Source organism: Orcinus orca, chromosome 3 (assembly GCF_937001465.1).
Source record: "Orcinus orca chromosome 3, mOrcOrc1.1, whole genome shotgun sequence".
In the NCBI taxonomy this organism is placed as follows: Eukaryota; Metazoa; Chordata; class Mammalia; order Artiodactyla; family Delphinidae; genus Orcinus; species Orcinus orca.
This window is the reverse complement of record NC_064561.1, coordinates 149301355-149321541: the sequence shown is the minus strand read 5'-3', so window position 1 is coordinate 149321541 and position 20187 is coordinate 149301355. Positions and strand designations below refer to the sequence as shown.

The following is a 20187-nucleotide window of genomic DNA, read 5'->3' as shown; positions in this document are numbered from 1 at the left end:
AATATTGAATGAGTAAGGATGTGTGAATTCAGATGGGTGCTTTCTTTGCGAGCTCACACAGGTATTTGAGGAATATCAGAGTGTTAGAGCCCTAATCTGACATTCCCCTCCTTTTCAGGCCATCATGGGGCAGACGGAATTAGAAGGCTGCCCAAACCTTGAAGCAGCATTAATTAGTGCTGCTGGGTATATAAGCCAAATAACTCCTTGCAAGATCAGTCAAAAGGGTAATATGCTTCAGAAACCCTTTGATTATTATCATGATCCCTGGGAAGTAAAGAAATGCCAAGGGACGCATGTGGCAATGCTTTGGATTTATGCAAAGTGCAAAGTAACTGTGGAGATGGATTATTAACAAGAGTTTCTCAGATCAGTGAAATGCTGTGAACTTCCTGGCTTGTGGCTGGATCTAACATGGGCAGATATTCTGAGGCTCGGCTTGTCTAGTACAATATTTGGGAAAAAGTTGTTTGGCAGCGAGCAAAGTATTATTAAGTACCCAGCCAAAGTTAGATAGTATGAATTGTAGTAGGCCAAGTCAGCATGGATCCGTAACTACTTTAAAGACATGTAATCTAAAGGAGAACTGGGGAAAGCAGGCTGTGGATTATTCTGGGTTGGCTAATTGGATAGCACACAAGAAAGTCTGGGGTATTAGGGTATTGACATAGTAACTTACACACTGCATATGTGGAGCCAGGACAGAATTAAATGTACCCAGAAGCGGGCTGGTGGACCTGCTGACAAAGGAAGGTTAAGAAAAATTAAACATATCAGTAAGGCAAAGAGTTGGCTCAATGAAGAGAAGGGAGGGGAGAAAAATGAAGTTAAACAGGATGTGTCTAGAGCAGTGGCTCTTAAAGGATGGTTCCTGAACAGCAGCATCAATATCAATTGGGACCTTGCTGGAAATGCAAATTCTCAGGACGTACCAAGTCAAAATTCTGGGGTGGGCCTCAAGCAATCCCTGTTTTAACAAGCCTTATAGGTGATTCTGATGTATGTCAGTTTGAGAACTACTGGTTTAGAAAAAGGAAACAAAGTTGGAGCTCTCCTAGATGAGCAGTGTCACCTAAAAAGGAGGTACAGAGGCCTACTGTGCTGGTGGATGGCTGATATGATGTGATGAGAGTTAGTGGTACAGAAGAAGAGGGGATACTGAAGTCCCGATTTCAGGTGAGTCATCTGATGACTGAGGATAAAATCAAGGGTTAGAATAAAAGGGAAAAAAGTGATCCAGTTGCTCATATCATCAAAGAAGGTGAAACTGAGTCTTGGAGGGTAGCATGTGAGGGTGAAGAGGGTTTGGAACGAATAATGAGATATCAAAGGAAGAAGACAGAATTGTGTTGGATAAATGGTTTAGCTGTGACAGTGGTGAGCAAGTACCAGAATAGCCCCCATTCCTCTCCCCTTCAGTTGGGAAAAATGGGAAAAACAAAGTAATTGTTCCACCAGCCAAAAGAGAAAGGAGCCAAGAAGTATGTGTCTGATTGGGAGAAAGAGGGTGGCTGCCTGGGAGAAGAGAGGTCTAAGTTAAAGAAAGGAGGTGAGGATAAATGGGAGTTTTAACCCATACACAACTGAGGTTCTTAGCCCACCACTAAAAGAAAGTAGGCTTGGGATGAGTAGAAAATAGTTCAGTGGTGGAAGTTCTCCTGAGTAGCCAGCATAACGAACATGGCTCAAGAAAACAGTAGATCGGGAGGTCAGATCAGTGAAACAGCCAAGAGAGAACGCTAAGTGAAAGGAGGACGTCTGGAGAATGGAGAAAACACATCCGTGCAAAGAAGATACAATGCAACTTTCAACATAAGTTGTATTGAAGCAAACTCTTTCTCTAAGAAAAGGGACAAAATGGCGGCATGGGAATTTGCTTACTATATCTCTAGAGGTTACAACTACAGCTTTCAGAGACCACTTAGAGGACAAGGAACAGTTCTGATGAGGTAGGAACAAAGATAAAGATAAACCCACACTTAAAATTTGCAATTACTGTTTAAGCAAGGACTCATGGTCAAAGTGAGTTCCCATTCTAATAAAGTTAGGACGACCCCCAAAATGTCAATGTGACATTCTTAAATAAGGCCTTATATTTTTATGATATTCATTTGTTTAATACGGAGAAATTAAAAAAGGGAAAGTTTTGTGATTTAGTCAGAAAGAGTTACACAACATATATGCTTTATTTCCAGGGATTTCTGAAATCATATGCTTTTAAAAATCTCTACCTTAATCAAATTTACCCCCACTATATAATGTTTACTATTAAACCAACTAAATTGACAATAATTGCTCTCAAAAGACAATAATACATTGTAAGAGCTGATAAATTATAAAATATAACAGATTGCAACCAATTGCTTAACAACAAAAAGTAAAGAGGCTGACCCTTTATAACAATTTACAGAACTCTGTTTAACTTAATGAGAAAAATCTGCTCTGGATAAGGCACTGTTTCATCACTTCTCAGAGATTAAGGCACACAGTCACCAGCATTACAAACACAAATGTGTAAGAAAATCTGAAGACAGCAGCTGGTACAAATGCTACCAAAAACAGGTGCCTTTGGGGCACTGATTGTTATGTCAAAGTATATTAAACTGTGCAAATGTAAAACTTACAGCAACTCCATTTTCCTTCTCTAATAAAGGTTAATCATTTTTAACAGAAGATAACCTGAAAGAACAAAGGAAAAAGCCAATTTCCTAAAACTACTTTTTTGAAAAAAAATTGTTTTGTCTCTTAGTATCAGGCAAATTTTTAAAAAATGATTTAACTGGTATAATATTTTAGAATAGTATGTAAACAAATTGATAGCAACTAAAACAATTTTAATGGCACATTCAGGAGTTTACATTTGAAATGACATTATTGGTTAGGTCCTTTTTTGTGGATTTTATGGTTATGAGTCAAGTATCAATATTTTGTTAATGTTAATTTTAAACAAATATTTTGTTAAATTTAGTTATGTTTTTCCAAACAGTTAAAACTCCAACACATGAGATTTGAGGGCAAAGATAATGAAAAAATACTACTTTGGTAGAATGTTACTACAGTCAACATATTATAATAATTATTTCCTACAGTTATTTCTGAAACAATAACCTAGGTCTAATGTTACTGTCTTTTAAGAATATTATAACATAAGTGCACAAAAGCAGTTTCTGCCAGTAATCACAACTCACTAAAGCACTTGGCAAATTAAACTTCAGTCAGGATCAAAATATATGAAATAAAGAAATGTTAGCATTCATTATACATCTTATAATTAATATAAGTACCTAACATGTTTTTAAAATTCACTTTAATGTGGACTGTCATTATCTCAACCATTGGTTCTTTAAGACTGCCATATGGTTATCTCAGACATCAATATAATTTCCATGTTTTGAAGACATCACTTGGCTCGTCCCTGTGAAATACATAACAAATGAACAGATGTGAGGTAAAGATGATGTGATTATTACATAAAGCCAAAATGGCAAAGGAGAAGTTTCTCCAAATGGGCATATCCACAAGCCATGGCGAATTGCATCTCGAACATGGTGTGAGGTCCAGGATATAAATAACATCCAGGGAAGACAGCACCATGAATCTTTGAGCTTGAAAAGGTGCATCGTAAACTTCAGGGTCAGAACCACAGCGGGTATCACAGTAGAACAGTGAAGGAAAGGTCTTCGTGGAAGAGTAATAGCAGCCTGCACAGGGAAAGCGGTAGCTAGTATCATTTCCTTCTTGGCAAACAAAATTTTATAGCTGCTTCCTAATATTGTAACCATCTGTTTTCCTGCAGGCTATTGGAAATGCAAAGGAAACATTTTCTATGCCACCTCCTCCAAAAACACTTTGCACTAAAAATGAAATCACGATCTCAGGAACATGTGATTAATTTTTAAAAGCTTCCTATTATTTACTTAGAAAAGTCACAATACAAACAGTTTATATCCTAAATATATGGTTAGTGTAAACTTGGACTTTTAAAGAATTGTCTGGGACCTCTAAGAGTATTGAAAAAGTCTCACAACTGAATAAAATATTCTTCAATTAAACTTTTTAAAATTGAAGTATAGTTGATATATAATGTTATATTAGTTTCAGGTGTACAACATATATTTTTATTGATTATACTCCATTTAATGTTATTATAAAATACTGGTTATATTCCCTGTGCTGTAAATTATATCCTTGTATCTTAATTATTTTATACCTAATAGTCTGTACCTCTTAATCTCCTTCCCCTATCTTGTCCCTCCCCCCACCCCATTCTTCAATTAATAAATGCATAAAAGGTGAGTATTTTTGTTGTAACCTTTTATGTTAGCCTTGAATACTTTCAGAATTTATTTATAACAACATTTAGAGGCAGTATATTATTTTAAACAAGTATTTGAAAGTTGAGTTAAATAAACCAATAGCATTTCTAAACCATTGTAAAAATGTAATCAATATCTAAACAAATGAAAATTTCAGGCTTAACACCTGAATGATCCATGAGTAAGGTTTCATTCTCACACATTCTAAAGGCTAATTTCCAACTAGATAATTTCTAATAAAAATAAAGCTGAAGATAGAGAAGATTGCCTGATTTGGAATCTCCCCACACATCTTCAAAAACACTACAGAACAACGACAAATAAAACTATACCAAGCCCCACTTAGCATAGCCAGAAGTCAGAGAATGCCCAAACTTCAATTACTCTAAAGTATTAAACACCAAGTCAGTGAGCACTCTCTCACACTCCCCACTCAAGCCAAAAAAAACTGCATTGAAGAAAGATGAGGGGAAATCTAAGATTGATCTAAAGTTACCACTAGAAAGAGAAAGTTCAACCCAAGTGTGGGGTCCTCGTACATAAGAGCACTAACTACACAGAAAGGACTTAAAAGTGGGCATGATTCAAGGCTCTGAAAAGCATTAGTTTTCCAGGAGAAGATGGTACAAAGGAAGGGAGAGGTAGCCTTTGGAGACTCGGGTGGTAAAGGGAAAAAAGAAGTAGTAAAGGGAAAAAAGAAGTAGTAAAGGCAAAAGTCAGGTTCCTATTTTTTAAAAAATAGAGGACACAACCTTCCCACCACATTAAAAAAAAATCATCCATTAAAGAGACTGTACCTTGCAACACTGTCAAATCAGACCAACCTTAAACTGGGTATCTTGTAAAGCCACTCCTTAAACCAGTATTCTTTAATCCCCACCTACCCGCTGAACATCAAAGAGTTTATTTATTCTACATTCCTAATTACCTCTCCCTACTCCTCCACATTTTTAGTTGTTTTATTTTTACTTTGTCAGAACACATAACATTTCTGTATTATGCCATTTTAGCCTCCACCTTTGTTTTTAAGTTATATACCCACAATATATCATGCTCCTCAATAGCAGCGTGGGATGGGGGGCAGGATGGGCTACAGTAATCAGTACTTGGTGGAGAGCAATAGCCTCATGTTGAGATGATTAGCAGTTGTGCTCTGGATGTGTGGAGGGATACTGACTATTCACAATTTCATTTGTGAAGTCTATTTATATTAATAGTTGCTAAGGAAGAAACAAGAAGTTTCTGTTGCTTGCCTAATTTCTAAAATATTCATGCAAATTTTTCATTCATAGATAAATAATAAAACAGACATATCATAAAATTATACAAGTAAAAATAGATATCTTAAAAATAGAAGTAGCGACCCACCACCAGTCCCTCCCATCAGGAAGCTTGCACAAGCCTCTTAGATAGCATCATCCATCAGAGGGCAGACAGCAGAAGCAAGGAGAACTACAATTCTGCAGCCTGTGGAAGGAAAACCACATTCACAGAAAGATAGACAAAATGAAAAGGGAGAGGACTATGTACCAGATGAAGGAACAAGATGAAACTCAGAAAAACAACTAAATGATGTGGAGATAGGCAACCTCCCAGAAAAAGAATTCAGAATAATGACACTGAAGATAATCCAGGACCTCGGAAAAACAATGGAGGCAAAGATTGAGAGGATGCAAGAACTGTTTAACAAAGACCTAGAAGAATTAAAGAATAAACACCTAGAAGAATTAAAAACAAACAGAGATGAACAATACAATAACTGAAGTGAAAGATACACTAGAAGGAATCAATAGCAGCATAACTGAGGGAGAAGAATGGATAAGTGACCTGGAGGACAGAATGGTAGAATTCACTGCCGTGGAACAGAATAAAGAAAATAAGAATGAAAAGAAATGAAGACAGCCTAAGAGACCTCTGGGACAACATTAAATGCAACAATATTCACATTTTAGGGGTCCCAGAAGGAGAAGAGAGAGAGAGAAAGGACCCAAGAAAATATCTGAAGAGATTATTGTCGAAAACTTCACTAACATGGGAAAGGAAATAGCCACCCAAGTCCAGGAAGCACAGAGAGTCCCAGGCAATATAAACCCAAGGAGAAACATGCCGAGACACACAGTAATCAAACTGACAAAAATTAAAGAAAAATTATTAAAAGCAACAAGGGAAAAATGACAAAAAACATACAAGGGAACTCCCATAAGGTTAACAGCTGATTTCTCAGCAGAAACTCTACAAGCCAGAAGGGAGTGGCACAATATATTTAAAGTGATAAAAGGGAAGAACCTACAACCAAGATTACTCTAACTGGCAAGGATCTCATTCAGATTTGACAGAGAAATCAAAATCTTTACAGACAAGCAAGAGCTAAGAGAATTCAGCACCACCAAACCAGCTCTACAACAAATGCTAAAGGAACTTCTCTAAGTGGGAAACACAAGATAAGAAAAGGACCTACAAAAACAAACCCATGACAATTAAGAAAATGGTAAAAGGAACATACATATCGATAATTACATTAAACATAAATGGATTAAATTCTCCAACCAAAAGACACAGGCTCACTGAATGGATACAAAAACAAGATCCATATATATGCTGTCTAAAAGAGGCCCACTTCAGACCTAGGGACACATACAAACTGAAAGTGAGGGGATGGAAAAAGATATTCCATGCAAATAGAAATCAAAAGAAACCTGGAGTAGCAATACTCATATCAGACAAAATAGACTTTAAAATAAAGGATGTTACAAGAGACAAGGAAGGACACTACATATGATCAAGGGATCAATCCAAGAAGAAGATATAACAATTATAAATATGTATGCACCCAACATAGGATCACCTCAACACATAAGGCAACTACTAACAGCTATAAAAGAGGAAATCGACAGTAACACAATAATAGTGGGGGACTTCAACATCTAACTTACATCAATGGACAGATCATCCAGACAGAAAATTAATAAGGAAACACAAGCTTTAAATGAAACAATTGACCAGATACATTTAATTGATATTTATAGGACATTCCATCCAAAAACAGCAGATTACACTTTCTTCTCAAGTGCACACGGAACATTCTCCAGGATAGATCACATCTTGGGTCACAAATCAAGCCTCAGTATATTTAAGAAAATTGAAATCATATCAAGCGTCTTTCTGACCACAGTGCTATGAGATTAGAAATCAATTACAGGGGAAAAAACGTAAAAAACAAAAACATATGGAGGCTAAACAATACGTTACTAAATAACCAAGAGATCACTGAAGAAATCAAAGAGGAAATAAAAAAATACCTAGAGACAAATGACAATGAAAACACGATGATCCAAAACCTATGGGGTGCAGCAAAAGCAGTTCTAAGAGGTAAGTTTATAGCAATACAAGCCTACCTCAAGAAACAAGAAAAATCTCAGCTAAACAATCTAAACTTACACCTAAAGGAACTAGAGAAAGAAGAACAAGCAAAACCCAAAGTTAGTAGAAGGAAAGAAATCATAAAGATCAGAGCAGAAATAAATGAAAAAGGGCTTACCTGGTGGCGCAGTGGTCAAGAATCTGCCTGCCAAGGCAGGGTACATGGGTTCAAGCCCTGGCCCAGGAAGATCCCACATGCCATGGAGCAACTAAGCCCAGGTGCCACAACGATGGAGCCTGAGCTCTAGAGCCCACAAGCCACAAGTACTGAGCCCACGTGCCAGGACTACTGAAGCCTGCATGCCTAGAGCCTGTGCTCTGAAACAAGAGAAGCCACAACAATGAGAAGCCCGCAGACCGCAATGAAGAGTAGCTCCCGTTCACCACAACTAGAGAAAGCCTGCACAGCAACGAAGACCCAACACGACCATAAATAAATAAATAAAAGAAATGAAATAGAAACAAAGAAAACAATACCAAAGATAAATAAAACTAAAAGGTGGTTCTTTGAGAAGATAAACAAAATTGATAAACCTTTACCCAGACTCATCAAGAAAAAGAGGGAGAGGACTCAAATCAATAAAATTAGAAATGAAAGAGGAGAAGTTACAACAGACCCTGCAGAAATACAAAGCAGCATAAGAGACTACTACAAGGAACTCTATGCCAATAAAATGGACAACCTGGAAGAAATGGACAAATCCTTAGAAAGGTAAAACCTTCTAAGACTGAACCAGGAAAAAACAGAAAATATGAACAGATCAATCACAAGTAATGAAATTGAAACCATGATTAAAAACCTTCCAACAAACAACAGTCCAGGACCAGATGGCTTCACAGGTGAATTCTATCAAACATTTAGAGAAGAGCTAACACCCATCCTTCTCAAACCTTCTAAAAACTTGCAGAGAAAGGAACACTCCCAAACTCATTCTATGAGGCCACCATCACCCTGATATCAAAACCAGAAAAAGATACTACAAAAAAAGAAAATTACAGGGCTTCCCTGGTGGCGCAGTGGTTGAGAGTCCACCTGTCGATGCAGGGGACACGGGTTCATGCCCTGGTCCGGGAAGATCCCACATGCCGCAGAGCGGGTAGGCACATGAGCCATGACTGCTGACCCTGCACGTCTGGAACATGTGCTCCACAACGGGAGAGGCCACAACAGTGAGAGGCCCGCGTACCACCAAAAAAAAAAAAAAAAGAAAGAAAATGAAAATTACAGACCAATATCACTGATGAATATAGATGCAAAAATCCTCAACAGAATACTAGCAAACAGAATCCAACAACACATTAAAAGGATCATACACTATGATCAAGTAGGGTTTATCCCAGGAATGCAAGGATTCTTCAATATACGCAAATCAATCAATGTGATACACCATATTAACAAACTGAAGGATAAAAACCATATGATCATCTCAATAGATGCAGGAAAAGCTTTTGATAAAATTCAACACCGATTTATGATAAAAACCCTCCAGAAAGTGGGCATAGAGGGAACCTACCTCAACATAATAAAGGCCACATATGACAAACGCACAGCAAACATCATTCTCAATGGCGAAAAACTGAAAGCATTTCCTCTAAGATCAGGAACAAGACAAGGATGTCCACTCTTGCCACTATTATTCAACATAGTTTTGGAAGTCCTAGCCACGGCAATCAGCGAAGAAAAAGGAATAAAAGGAATACAAATTGCAAAAGAAGAAGTAAAACTGTCACTGTTTGCAGATGACATGATACTATACATAGAGAATCCTAAAGATGTCACCAGAAAACTACTAGAGCTAATCAATGAATCTGGTAAAGTTGCAGGCTACAAAATTAATGCACAGAAATCTCTTGCATTCCTGTACACTAACAACGAAGGATCAGAAAGAGAAATTAAGGAAACAATCCCATTCACCATTGTAACAAAAAGAATAAAATACCTAGGAATAAACCTACCTAAGGAGGTAAAAGACCTGTACTCAGAAAACTATAAGACACTGATGAAAGAAATTAAAGGTGACACAAACAGATGGAGAGACATACCATGTTCTTGGATTGGAAGAATCAATATTGTGAAAATGACTATACTACCCAAAGCAATGTACAGATCCAATGCAATCCCTATCAAGTTACCAATGGCATATTTTACAGATCTAGAACAAAAAATCTTAAAATTTGTTTGGAGACACAACAGACCCCGAATAGCCAAAGCAGTCTTGAGGAAAGAAAAACAGAGCTGGAGGAATCAGACTCCCTGACTTCAGACTATATTACAAAGCTACAGTAATCAAGACAGTATGGTACTGGCACAAAAACAGAAATATAGATCAATGGAACAGGATAGAAAGCCCAGAGATAAACCCACGCACCTATGGTCAACTAATCTATGACAAAGGAGACAAGGATATACAATGGAGAAAAGACAGTCTCTTCAATAAGTGGTGCTGGGAAAACTGGACAGCTACATGTAAAAAAATGAAATTAGGACACTCCCTAACACCACCCACAAAAATAAACTCAAAATGGATTAGAGACCTAAATGTAAGACTGGACACTATGAAACTCTTTGAGGAAAACATAGGGAGAACACTCTTTGACATAAATCACAGCAGGATCTTTTTTTATCCACGTCCTAGAGTAATGGAAATAAAAACAAATGGGACCTAATGAAACTTAAAAGCTTTTGCAAAGCAAAGGAAACTACAAACAAGGGAAAAAGACAACCCTCAGATGGGAGAAAATATTTGCAAACGAATCAACGGACAAAGGATTAATCTCCAAAATATATCAACAGCTCATGCAGCTCAATATTAAAAAAAAAAAAACAATCAAAAATGGGCAGAAGACCTAAATAGACATTTCTCCAAAGAAGACACACAGATGGCCAAGAAGCACATGAAAAGCTGCTCAACAGCACTAATTATTAGAGAAATGCAAATCAAAACTACAATGAGGTATCAATTCACACCAATCAGAATGGCCATCATCAGAAAATCTACAAAAAATAAATGCTGGAGAGGGTGTGGAGAAAAGGGAACCCTCTTGCACTGTTGGTGGGAATGTAAATTGATACAGTCACTATGGAGAACACTATGGAGGTTCCTTTAAAAACTAAAAATAGAACTACCATATGACCCAGCAATCCCACTACTGGGCATATACCCTGAGAAAACCATAATTCAAAAAGAGACAGTACCACAATGTTCATTGCAGCACTATTTACAATCGCCAGGACATGGAAGCAAGCTAAGTGTCCATCAACAGATGAATGGATAAAGAAGATGTGGCGTATATATACAATGGAATATTACTCAACCATAAAAAGAAATGAAATTCAGTTATTTGTAGTGGGGTGGATGGACCTAGAGTCTGTCATACAGAGTGAGGTAAGTCAGAAAGAGAAAAACAAATACCATATGCTAACACATATATTTTGAATCTAAAAAAAAAAAGTTCTGAAGAACCCTGGGGCAGGACAGGAATAAAGATGCAGACATAGAGAATGGACTTGAGGACACGGGGACAGGGAATAGTAAGCTGGGACGAAGTGAGAGAGTGGCGTTGACATATATACACTATGAAATGTAAAATAGATAGCTAGTGGGAAGCAGCTGCATAGCACAGGGAGATCAGCACAGTGCTTTGTGACCACCTAGAGGGGTGGGATAGGGAGGGTGGGAGGGAGACGCAAGAGGGGTATGTGTATACATATAGCTGATTCATTTTGTAATACAACAGAAACTAACACAACATTGTAAAGCAATTATACTCCAGTAAAGATGTTAAAAGAAAATATAAGGATCAATACATGCACTATGCTATACTTTATGTACAGTATCTCATTTAATCCTAGAAATAGCCCTATAAGTTAGGGATTATTTTATAGAGGAGGAAACTGGGACTTAGAGAGACTAAGTAACTTCCCCACAGTGTGCAGTTATCAAGTGGCAGAGTTGGAATCTGATACTGGATCTGCCTGACTCTATGACTCATATTCTTAACATTACTGCTTATCAATGAATTAGGGAATAAATACAGTATACAGCCTAAATGTTTTTTAAGAATTACAGTAGAAATACTTAAATTCTAGATGAATGCATTTATAAATTACACTTTTCCTTTTTTGTTTTTGTTTCTAATTGAAGTACAGTTGATTTACAATGTTGTGTTAGCTTCAGGTATACAGGAAAGTACTTCAGTTATACACATATATTTATTCATTTTCAGATTATTTTCCATTATAGGTTATTACAAGATAGTGAGTATAGTTCCCTGTGCTCTACAGTAGGTCTTTGTTGTCTATCTATTCAATATTTTCTATATAGTAGTGTGTATCTGTTAATCCCAAACTCCTAATTTATCCCTTCCTCCCCCACCTTTCCCCTTTGATAACCATAAGTTGGTTTTCTATGTCTGTGAGTCAATTTCTGTTTTGTAAATAAGATCATATCGTTTTCTTAAGATTTCACATATAAGTGATGTCACATATTTGCCTTTCTCTGTCTGACTTCACTTAGTATGATAATCTCTAGGTCCATCCATACTGCTGCAAATGACATATTCCATTGTGTGTGTATCTATCTATCTATCTATCTATACACACACACACACACACACACACACACACACACACACACATATACATACACTGCATCTTCTTTACCCATTCTTCTGTCGATGGACATTTAGGTTGCTTCCACGTCTCGGCTATTGTAAATACTGCTACTATGAACACTGAGGTGCATATATCTTTTCAAATTAGAGTTTTCATCTTTTCTGGATATATGCCCAGGAGTGGGATTGCAGGATCATGTGGTAGCTCTATTTTTAGCTTTTAATGGAACCTTCATACTGTTCTCCATAGTGGCTACACAATTTACATTCTTACCAACAGCGTATGAGCGTTCCCTTTTCTCCACATCATCACCAACATTTGTTATTCGTAATCTTTTTCATGATATTCATTCTAACAGGTGTGAGGTGATATCTCACTGTGGTTTTGATTTGCATTTCCCTGATGGTTAGCAATGTTGAGCATCTTTTCATGTGCCTGTTGGCCATCTGCATTTCCTCTTTGGAAAAGTGTCTATTCAGTTCTTCTGCTCATTTTTTGATTGGGTTGTTTGTTTCTTTGATATTGAGCTATATGAGCTATTGGTACACTTTGGAAATTAATCCCTTGTCAGTTGCATCGTTTGCAAATATTTTCTCTTATTCCATAGGTTGTTTTTTCATTTTGTTTATAATTTCCTTTGCTGTATGAAAGTTTTTAAGTTTAATTAGGTCCAATTTGTTTATCTTTGCTTTTATTTCCACTACTCTAGGAGACAGATCCCAAAAAATACTGGTATGATTTAATGGCAAAGAGTGTTCTGCCTATGTTTCCTCTATGAGTTTTATAGTATTTGGTCTTATATTTAGGTCTTTAATCCATTTTGGGTTTATTTTTGTATATGGTGTTAGAAAATGTTCTAATTTCATTCTTTCACATGTAGCTGTCAAGTTTTCCCAGCACCACTTACTGAAAAGACTGCCTTTTCTCCATTGTGTATTCTTGCCTCCTTTGTGGTAGATTAATTGAGCATAAGTGCATGGGTTTATTTCTGGGCTTGCTATCCTGTTCCATTGATCTATGTGTTTGTTTTTGTGTCAGTACCATACTGTTTTGATTACTGGAGTTTGCAGTATAGGCCGAAGTCATGGAGCCTGATGCCTCCAGCTCTGTTCTTCTTTCTCAAGACTCTTGGCTAATCGGGGTCTTTTGTGTTTCCAGACAAATTTTAAAATTATTTGTTCTAGTTATGTGAAAAATGCCATTGGTATTTTATAGGGATTGCATTGAATCTGTAGATTGCCTTGGATAGTATGGTCATTTTAACAATATTGATTTTGTAATCCAAGAACATGGCATATCTTTCCATCTGTTTGTGTCATCTTCAATTTATTTCATCAGGGTCTCATAATTTTCTGAGTACAGGTCTTTTGCCTCTTTAGTTATGTTTATTCCTAGGTATTTTATTCTTTTTGATGTGATGGTAAATGGAATTGTTTCTTTTTTCTGTTTTTTATATTTCATTGTTAGTGTATAGAAATGCAACATATTTCTGTATATTAATTTTGTATCCTGCAACTTTACTGAATTGACGAGGTTTAGTTCATTGAATTCATTGACGAGGTTTAGTAGTTTTCCGGTGGCATGTTTAGGAATTTCTATGTATAGTATCATGTCATCTGCAAACACTGACAGCTTAACTTCTTTCCAATTTGGATTCCTTTTATTTCCTTTTCTTCTCTGATTGCTGTGGTTAGGATTTCCAAAACTATGTTGAATAAAAGTAGCAAGAGTGGACATCCTTGTCTTGTTCCTGATCTTAAAGGAAATGCTTTCAGCTTTTCAGCAGTGACTATGATGTTAGCTGTGGGTTTGTCATATATGGCCTTTATTATGTTGAGGTATGTTCCCTCTATGCCCACTTTCTGGAGAATTTTTTAATAATATATATAGAATTTTATCAAAAGCTTATTCTGCATCTATTGAGATGATCATATGGTTATTTTTCAGTTTGTTAATGTGGTGTATCACACTGATTGATTTGTGGATACTGAAAAATCATTGCATCCCTAGGATAAATCCACTTGATCATGGTGTATGGTCCTTTTAATGTATTGTTGGAGTCAGTTTGCTAGTATTTTGTTGATGATTTTTGCATCTATGTTCATCAGTGATACTGGCCTGTAATTTTTTTGTGTGTGTGGTATCTGTGTCTGGTTTTGTTATCAGGGTGATGGTGGCCTCATAGAATGAGTTTGGAAGTATTCTTTCCTCTGCAATTTTTTGGAACAGTTTCAGAAGGATAGGTGTTAACTTTTCTCTATTTGTTTGGTAGAATTAACCTGTGAAGCCAACTAATCCTGGACTTTTGTTTGTTGGGAGTTTTTTTTTTTAATTTATTAATTAATTTATTTAGGCTGCGCCGGGTCATAGTCGCGGCACACAGGGTCTTCGCTGCAGCATGGGGGATCTTTAGTTGCGGCATGTGGGATCTTTTAGTTGTGGCATGCAGGCTCGGGCTTCTTAGTTGTGGCATGAGGCCTTCTTAGTTGTGGCATGTGGCCTTCTTAGTTGCAGCATGCGGACTCTTAGTTGCGGCATGCAGACTTAGTTGCAGCATGCGAACTTTTAGTTGTGGCATGCATGCGGGATCTAGTTCCCCTACTAGAGATCGAACCCGGGTCCCCTGCATTGGGAGCGTGGAGACTTACCCACTGGACCACGAGGGAAGTCCCTTGTTGGGAGTTTTAAAATTACTGATTAAATTTCAGTACTGGTGATTGGTCTGTTCATATTTTCTGTTTCTTCCTGGTTCAGTCTTGGGAGACTGTACCTATCCAAGAATTTGTCCATCTCTTAGAGGTTGTCCATTTTATTTGCATATAGTTCCTCATAGTAGTCTCTTATGATCCTTTGTATTTCTGTTGTGTCAGTTGTAACTTCTCATTTTTCATTTCTAATTTTATTGATTTGGGCCCTCTCTCTTTTTTTCTTGATGAGTCTGGCTAAAGGTTTATCAATTTTGTTTACGTTTTCAAAGAACCAGCTTTTAGTTTCATTGATCGTTTCTATTGTTTTCTTCATGTCTATTTCATTGATTTCTGCTCTGATCTTTATGATTTCTTTCCTTCTACTAACTTTGGGTTTTGTTTTTCCTTCTTTCTCTAGTTCCTTTAGGTGTAAAGTTAGGTTATTTATGAGATTTTTCTTGTTTCTGAAGGTAAGCTTATATTGCTATAAACATCCCTCTTAGAACTGCTTTTACTGCATCCCATAAGTTTTGGCTCATCATGTTTTTGTTATCATTTGTTTCTAGGTATTGTTTGATTTCCTCTATTTCTTTAGTGATTCATTTGTTGTTTAGTAGCATACTGTTTAGCCTCCACATGTTGTTTCTTGCAGTTTTTTTTCCTTGTAGTTGATTTCTAGTCTCACAGTGTTTTGGTTGGAAAAGATGCTTAATATGATTTCAGTTTCCTTAAATTTACCGAGGCTTGTTTTGTGGCCTAGCATGTGATCTGTCCTGGAGAATGTTCCAACTTGAAAAGAATGTGTATTCTGCTGCTTTCGGATGGAATGCTCTCTATATATCAATTAAGTTCATTTGGTCTAACGTGTTATTTAAAGGCTTGTGTTTCCTTATTGATTTCTGTCTGGACGATTTGTCCATTGATGTAAGTGGGGTGTTAAAGTCCCCTACTATTAGTTTGTTATTGTTGATTTCTCCTTTTGTAGCTGTTAATATTTGCCTTATATATTGAGGTGCTTCTAAGTTGGGTGCATATATTTATAATTGTTATATCTTCTTCTTGGATTCATCCCTTGATCATTGTGTAGTGTCCTTCTTCGTCTCTGTTAACAGTCTTTATTTTAATGTCCATTTTGTTTGATATAAGTATTGCTATTCTGGTTTTCTTTTGATTTCTATTTGCATGGAATACCCTTTTCTATACTCTTGCTTTCAGTCTGTATGTGTCTCTGGATCTGAAGTGAGTCACTTGTAGGCAGAATATATATGGGTCTTATTTTCGTATCCATTCAGCCACTCTATGTCTTTTGTTTGGAGCATTTAGTCCATTTACATTTCCGGTAATTATCTATATGTATGTTCTTATTCTCATTTTGTTAATTGTTTTGGATTTGTTTTTGTATGTGTTTTCCCCCCTTTCTTCTTTCGTTCTCTTGTGATTTGATGACTATCTTTGGTGTTATGTCTGGATTCCTTTTTCTTTTTGTGTGTATATCTATTAGAGATTTTTGGTTTGCAATTACCATGAGGTTTTTGTAAGAGTCTCTCTCTCTCTCTCTCTCTCTCTCTCCATATATATATATATATGTATGTATATATATGATTGTTTTAAGTTGTTGATCTCTTAATTTCAAATGCATTTTAGATACCCTGCATTTGTACTCTCCTGCCCTCACAATTACTGCTTTTGATGTCATATTTTACGTCTAATTGTTCTGTGTATCTCTTAACCGCTTATTGTGGATACAGATGATTTTTACTACTTTTGTCTTTTAACCTCCCTACTAGCTTTGTGTTTGGATGATTTCCTACCTTTACTGTAGGTTTGCCTTTACCATGAGTTTTTCCTTTCATAATTTTCTTGTTGCTAGTTGCAGACTTTCCTTTTTGGCCTAGAGAATTTCCTTTAACATTTGTTGTAAAGCTGGGTTGGTGGTGCTGAATTCTTTTAGCTTTTGCTTGTCTATAAAGCTTTTGCTTTCTCCCTGAAATCTGAACAAGAGCCTTGCTGGGTGGAGTGTTCTTGGTTGTAGGTTTTCCCCTTTCATCACTTTAAATATATCCTGCCACTCCCTTCTGGCCTGCAGAGTTTTCTGCTGAAAAATCAGCTGATAGCCTTACGGGAGTTCCCATGTATGTCATTTGTTGCTTTTCCCTTGCTACTTTTAATATTCTCTCTTTATCTTTAATTTTTGTCATTTTGATTACAGTGTGTCTTGGTGTCTTCCTCTTTGGGTTAATCCTGCATGGGACTCTGCAATTCCTGGACTTGGGTAACTATTTCTTTTCCCACGTTAGGGAAGTTTTCAGCTGTTATCTCTTCAATATTTTCTCAGGCCCTTTGTCTCTCTCTTCCCCTTCCAGGACACTACAATGTGAATATTAGTGCATTTGATGTTGTCCCAGAGGTCTCTTAAACTGTCCTTATTTCTTTTCATTCTTTTTTTCTGTTCAGCAGCAGTGATTTTCAGTATTCTGTCTTCCAGCTCACTGATCCATTCTTCTGTATCATTTAGTCTACTATTGATCCCTTCTAGTGCATTTTTCATTTCAGTTATTGTATCCTTCATTTCTGTTTGGTTTTTCTTTATATTTTCTAACTCTTTGTTAAAAACTTCTAACTTTTCACTCTGTGCATCCATTCTCCTCCTGAGTTCTTTGATCACCTTTACAATCATTACTCTGAACTTTCTCAGGTAGATAGCCTACTCCATTTCACTTAGTTCTTCTGGGTTTTTATCTTGTTCCTTCGTCTGAAACATATTCCTCTGCTGCTTCATTCTGTCATAGGTTGCTATTTGCATTTTTGTGTATGTGGTAGGTTAGTTACATTTCTCAACTTTGGAGAAGTAGCCTTTTGTAGGAGACATCCTATGCATCCCAGCAGTGCACTCCCCTCTCATCACCCAAGCTATATGGTCTAGGGGTCCCCCTAAGAGGGCTGTGTGGGTCCTTCTTTTGTGTTGGGCTATGTGGGTGGCCTGGTAGGCTTGGCTGGCTCTTAGTCCAGTTGGTTGCCAGGCCCTGTCTTGTGTGGATGCTGCTGGCTGCTGTTTAGCGGGGCCTGGTCATGAGGCAGCTGGCTGCAGAACTCTATGGTGGGGCCTGGTCATGAGGCAGCTGGCTGCAGAACTCCACGGGGCCCTGCAGCTAGTGTTGGCTTACTGCTGAGCGGAGTCAGGGTCCTGAAGACACTGGGGCTATTGCCTACCCACTGGCAGGTGAAGCTATATCCTGGGGTTAGTGCTGGACTACTGGCAGGCAGAGCTCGTTCCTGGTCTGACTGCAGGGCCCAGGGATCCCAAAGCGTGTTTCGAATCACTGGCTGGTGGGGGGCAGTTCCTGACACAGTTGGGTATAGTGTGTGGAGTGTCCCAAAGATTGCGTTGGCATGCTAGTGGGCAGGGGCAGGGCCCAGCTTGTCTCAGGGTCAGGTCTGGCTTGCTGTTGGCAGGCTTGGACTGCAGCCTGAAGGACTGTATTTTTCTGCTACTGGCGTGTGCCCCCTGGTGGGTGAGGCTAGTCTAGAGACTAGTATAGGCTTCCTGGTGGGAAGGGCTGGTGCCTGCCCACTGGTGGCTAGAGGTGGGTCTTGGCTCTCTGGTGGGAAGGGCCATGTCTAGCGGTGTGTCTGGGTCAGAAATCTTTAGGCAGACTTTCTGCTAATGGGTGGGGCTATTCCCCACCCAGTTAGTTGTTTGGCCTGAGGCATCATTGGCGCCTACAGGCTGTTGGGTGGGGCCAGGTTTTGGCACTAATGAGCTAAGATGGCAGCCCCCAGCAGCAGTATTTACACATTTGAATATTTCCCAATATCTCTGCCACCAATGTCTATGTCTCCAGGTTGCGCCATAGCTGCCCCGTCTCTCCAGGAGACTCTCCAAGACCAGCAAGTAGGTTTGGCCCAGGCTCCTATCAAATTAACGTTTTTGCTCTGGGTCCCAGTGCACATGAGATTTTGTGTGCACCCTTTAAGCGTGAAGTCTCTTTCCCCCAGTCTTGTGAGGCTCCTGCAATTAAACCCTGCTGGCATCAAAGCCAAATGCTCTGGGGGCTTGTCTTCCTGGTGCCAGACCTCCAGGCTAGGAAGCCTGCCATGGGGTTCAGAACTCTTACTCCTGTGGGAGAACCTCTGCAGTATAACTGTTCTCCAGTTTGTGGTTCACCCACCCAGGGGGTATGGGATTTGATTGTATCACGAGTCTGCCCCTCCTGCCCATCTCGTTGTGGTTCCTTCTGTATGTCTTTAGCTGTAGAGGATCTTTTCTGGTAAGTTCCAGTCTTTTTCGTTGATGGTTGTTCTGCAGATAGTTGTGATTTTGGTGTGCTCGTGAGAGGAGGTGAGCTCAGGATCTTTCTACTCCACCATCTTGGCAGTTCTCCTAAATCACACTTTTTACCAACTATTTGCCAGGGTGTGTCACTTAACATACTCATTTAATCCTCACAACAACCCTATGAGGGAAGTAACGTTACAATCCACATTTTAGAGATGACAAAATTGAGACTTAAGGAAGAAAAGTGCTCTGCTGAGACCATATACTAGGATTTAAACTCTGGTCTTCTGATTCCAATCTTAAACAGCAATGTTATGCTGCCTCTACTTATAGCAAAAAAAAAAAAAAAAAAAAAAAGTTAAAATTTGTCTTTAATCAGGAATTACTGATTCCTTACTGATTAAATTTCTAAATAAGTGAGACAACCTCTGAGAAGTACCTGGTGCGGGACTTGACACATACTGGGAAGAACAAAAGATCATTTCTTATTCATTCAACACATGTTTACTGAACACCTACTAGGTAAGCCAGACAGTGTTCTAGCCAGTGGTAAACAAAGCTAAGTCCTTGCTCTACAAGTTTGTATTTCTTTCCTGATGTGTTTATAGATTATAACTACACAAACAGTAGGTAAATCTGTTGACACTTAGAAAATATTATCTGAACTGCCATTTTAGGCTTAAATACTAATAGGTCACTGTATAAGCTATACTAATAGGTCACTGTGTAAGCTATACCCCTAAAGCCTCAATGAAATTCCTCAATTTCTCCACCAGGGACTGTGTCCTGATCAGCCTGCTGAAATGCACACCTTGGCCTCAAGAGGGACTTGAGGAATGAATGAATCCATTATAGTCATTCCCCAGGCCTAGG

At 38.0% G+C, this 20187-nt stretch overlaps 1 protein-coding gene across 3 annotated transcripts in view; it reads right to left on the bottom strand.

Annotated features, from left to right (window-relative positions):
- Positions 1 to 2144: 2144 nt before the first annotated feature.
- Positions 2145 to 20187, bottom strand: part of TMEM267 (transmembrane protein 267) — a 31288-nt gene continuing 13245 nt past the window's right edge. For all 3 annotated transcript variants that reach the window (XM_004265950.3, XM_033421173.2, XM_033421171.2), the window contains exon 3: positions 2145 to 3701. In XM_004265950.3, the coding sequence (XP_004265998.2) occupies positions 3366 to 3701 (336 nt within the window). In that variant the 3' untranslated portion in view covers positions 2145 to 3365. The remainder of the gene's footprint in view (positions 3702 to 20187) is intronic.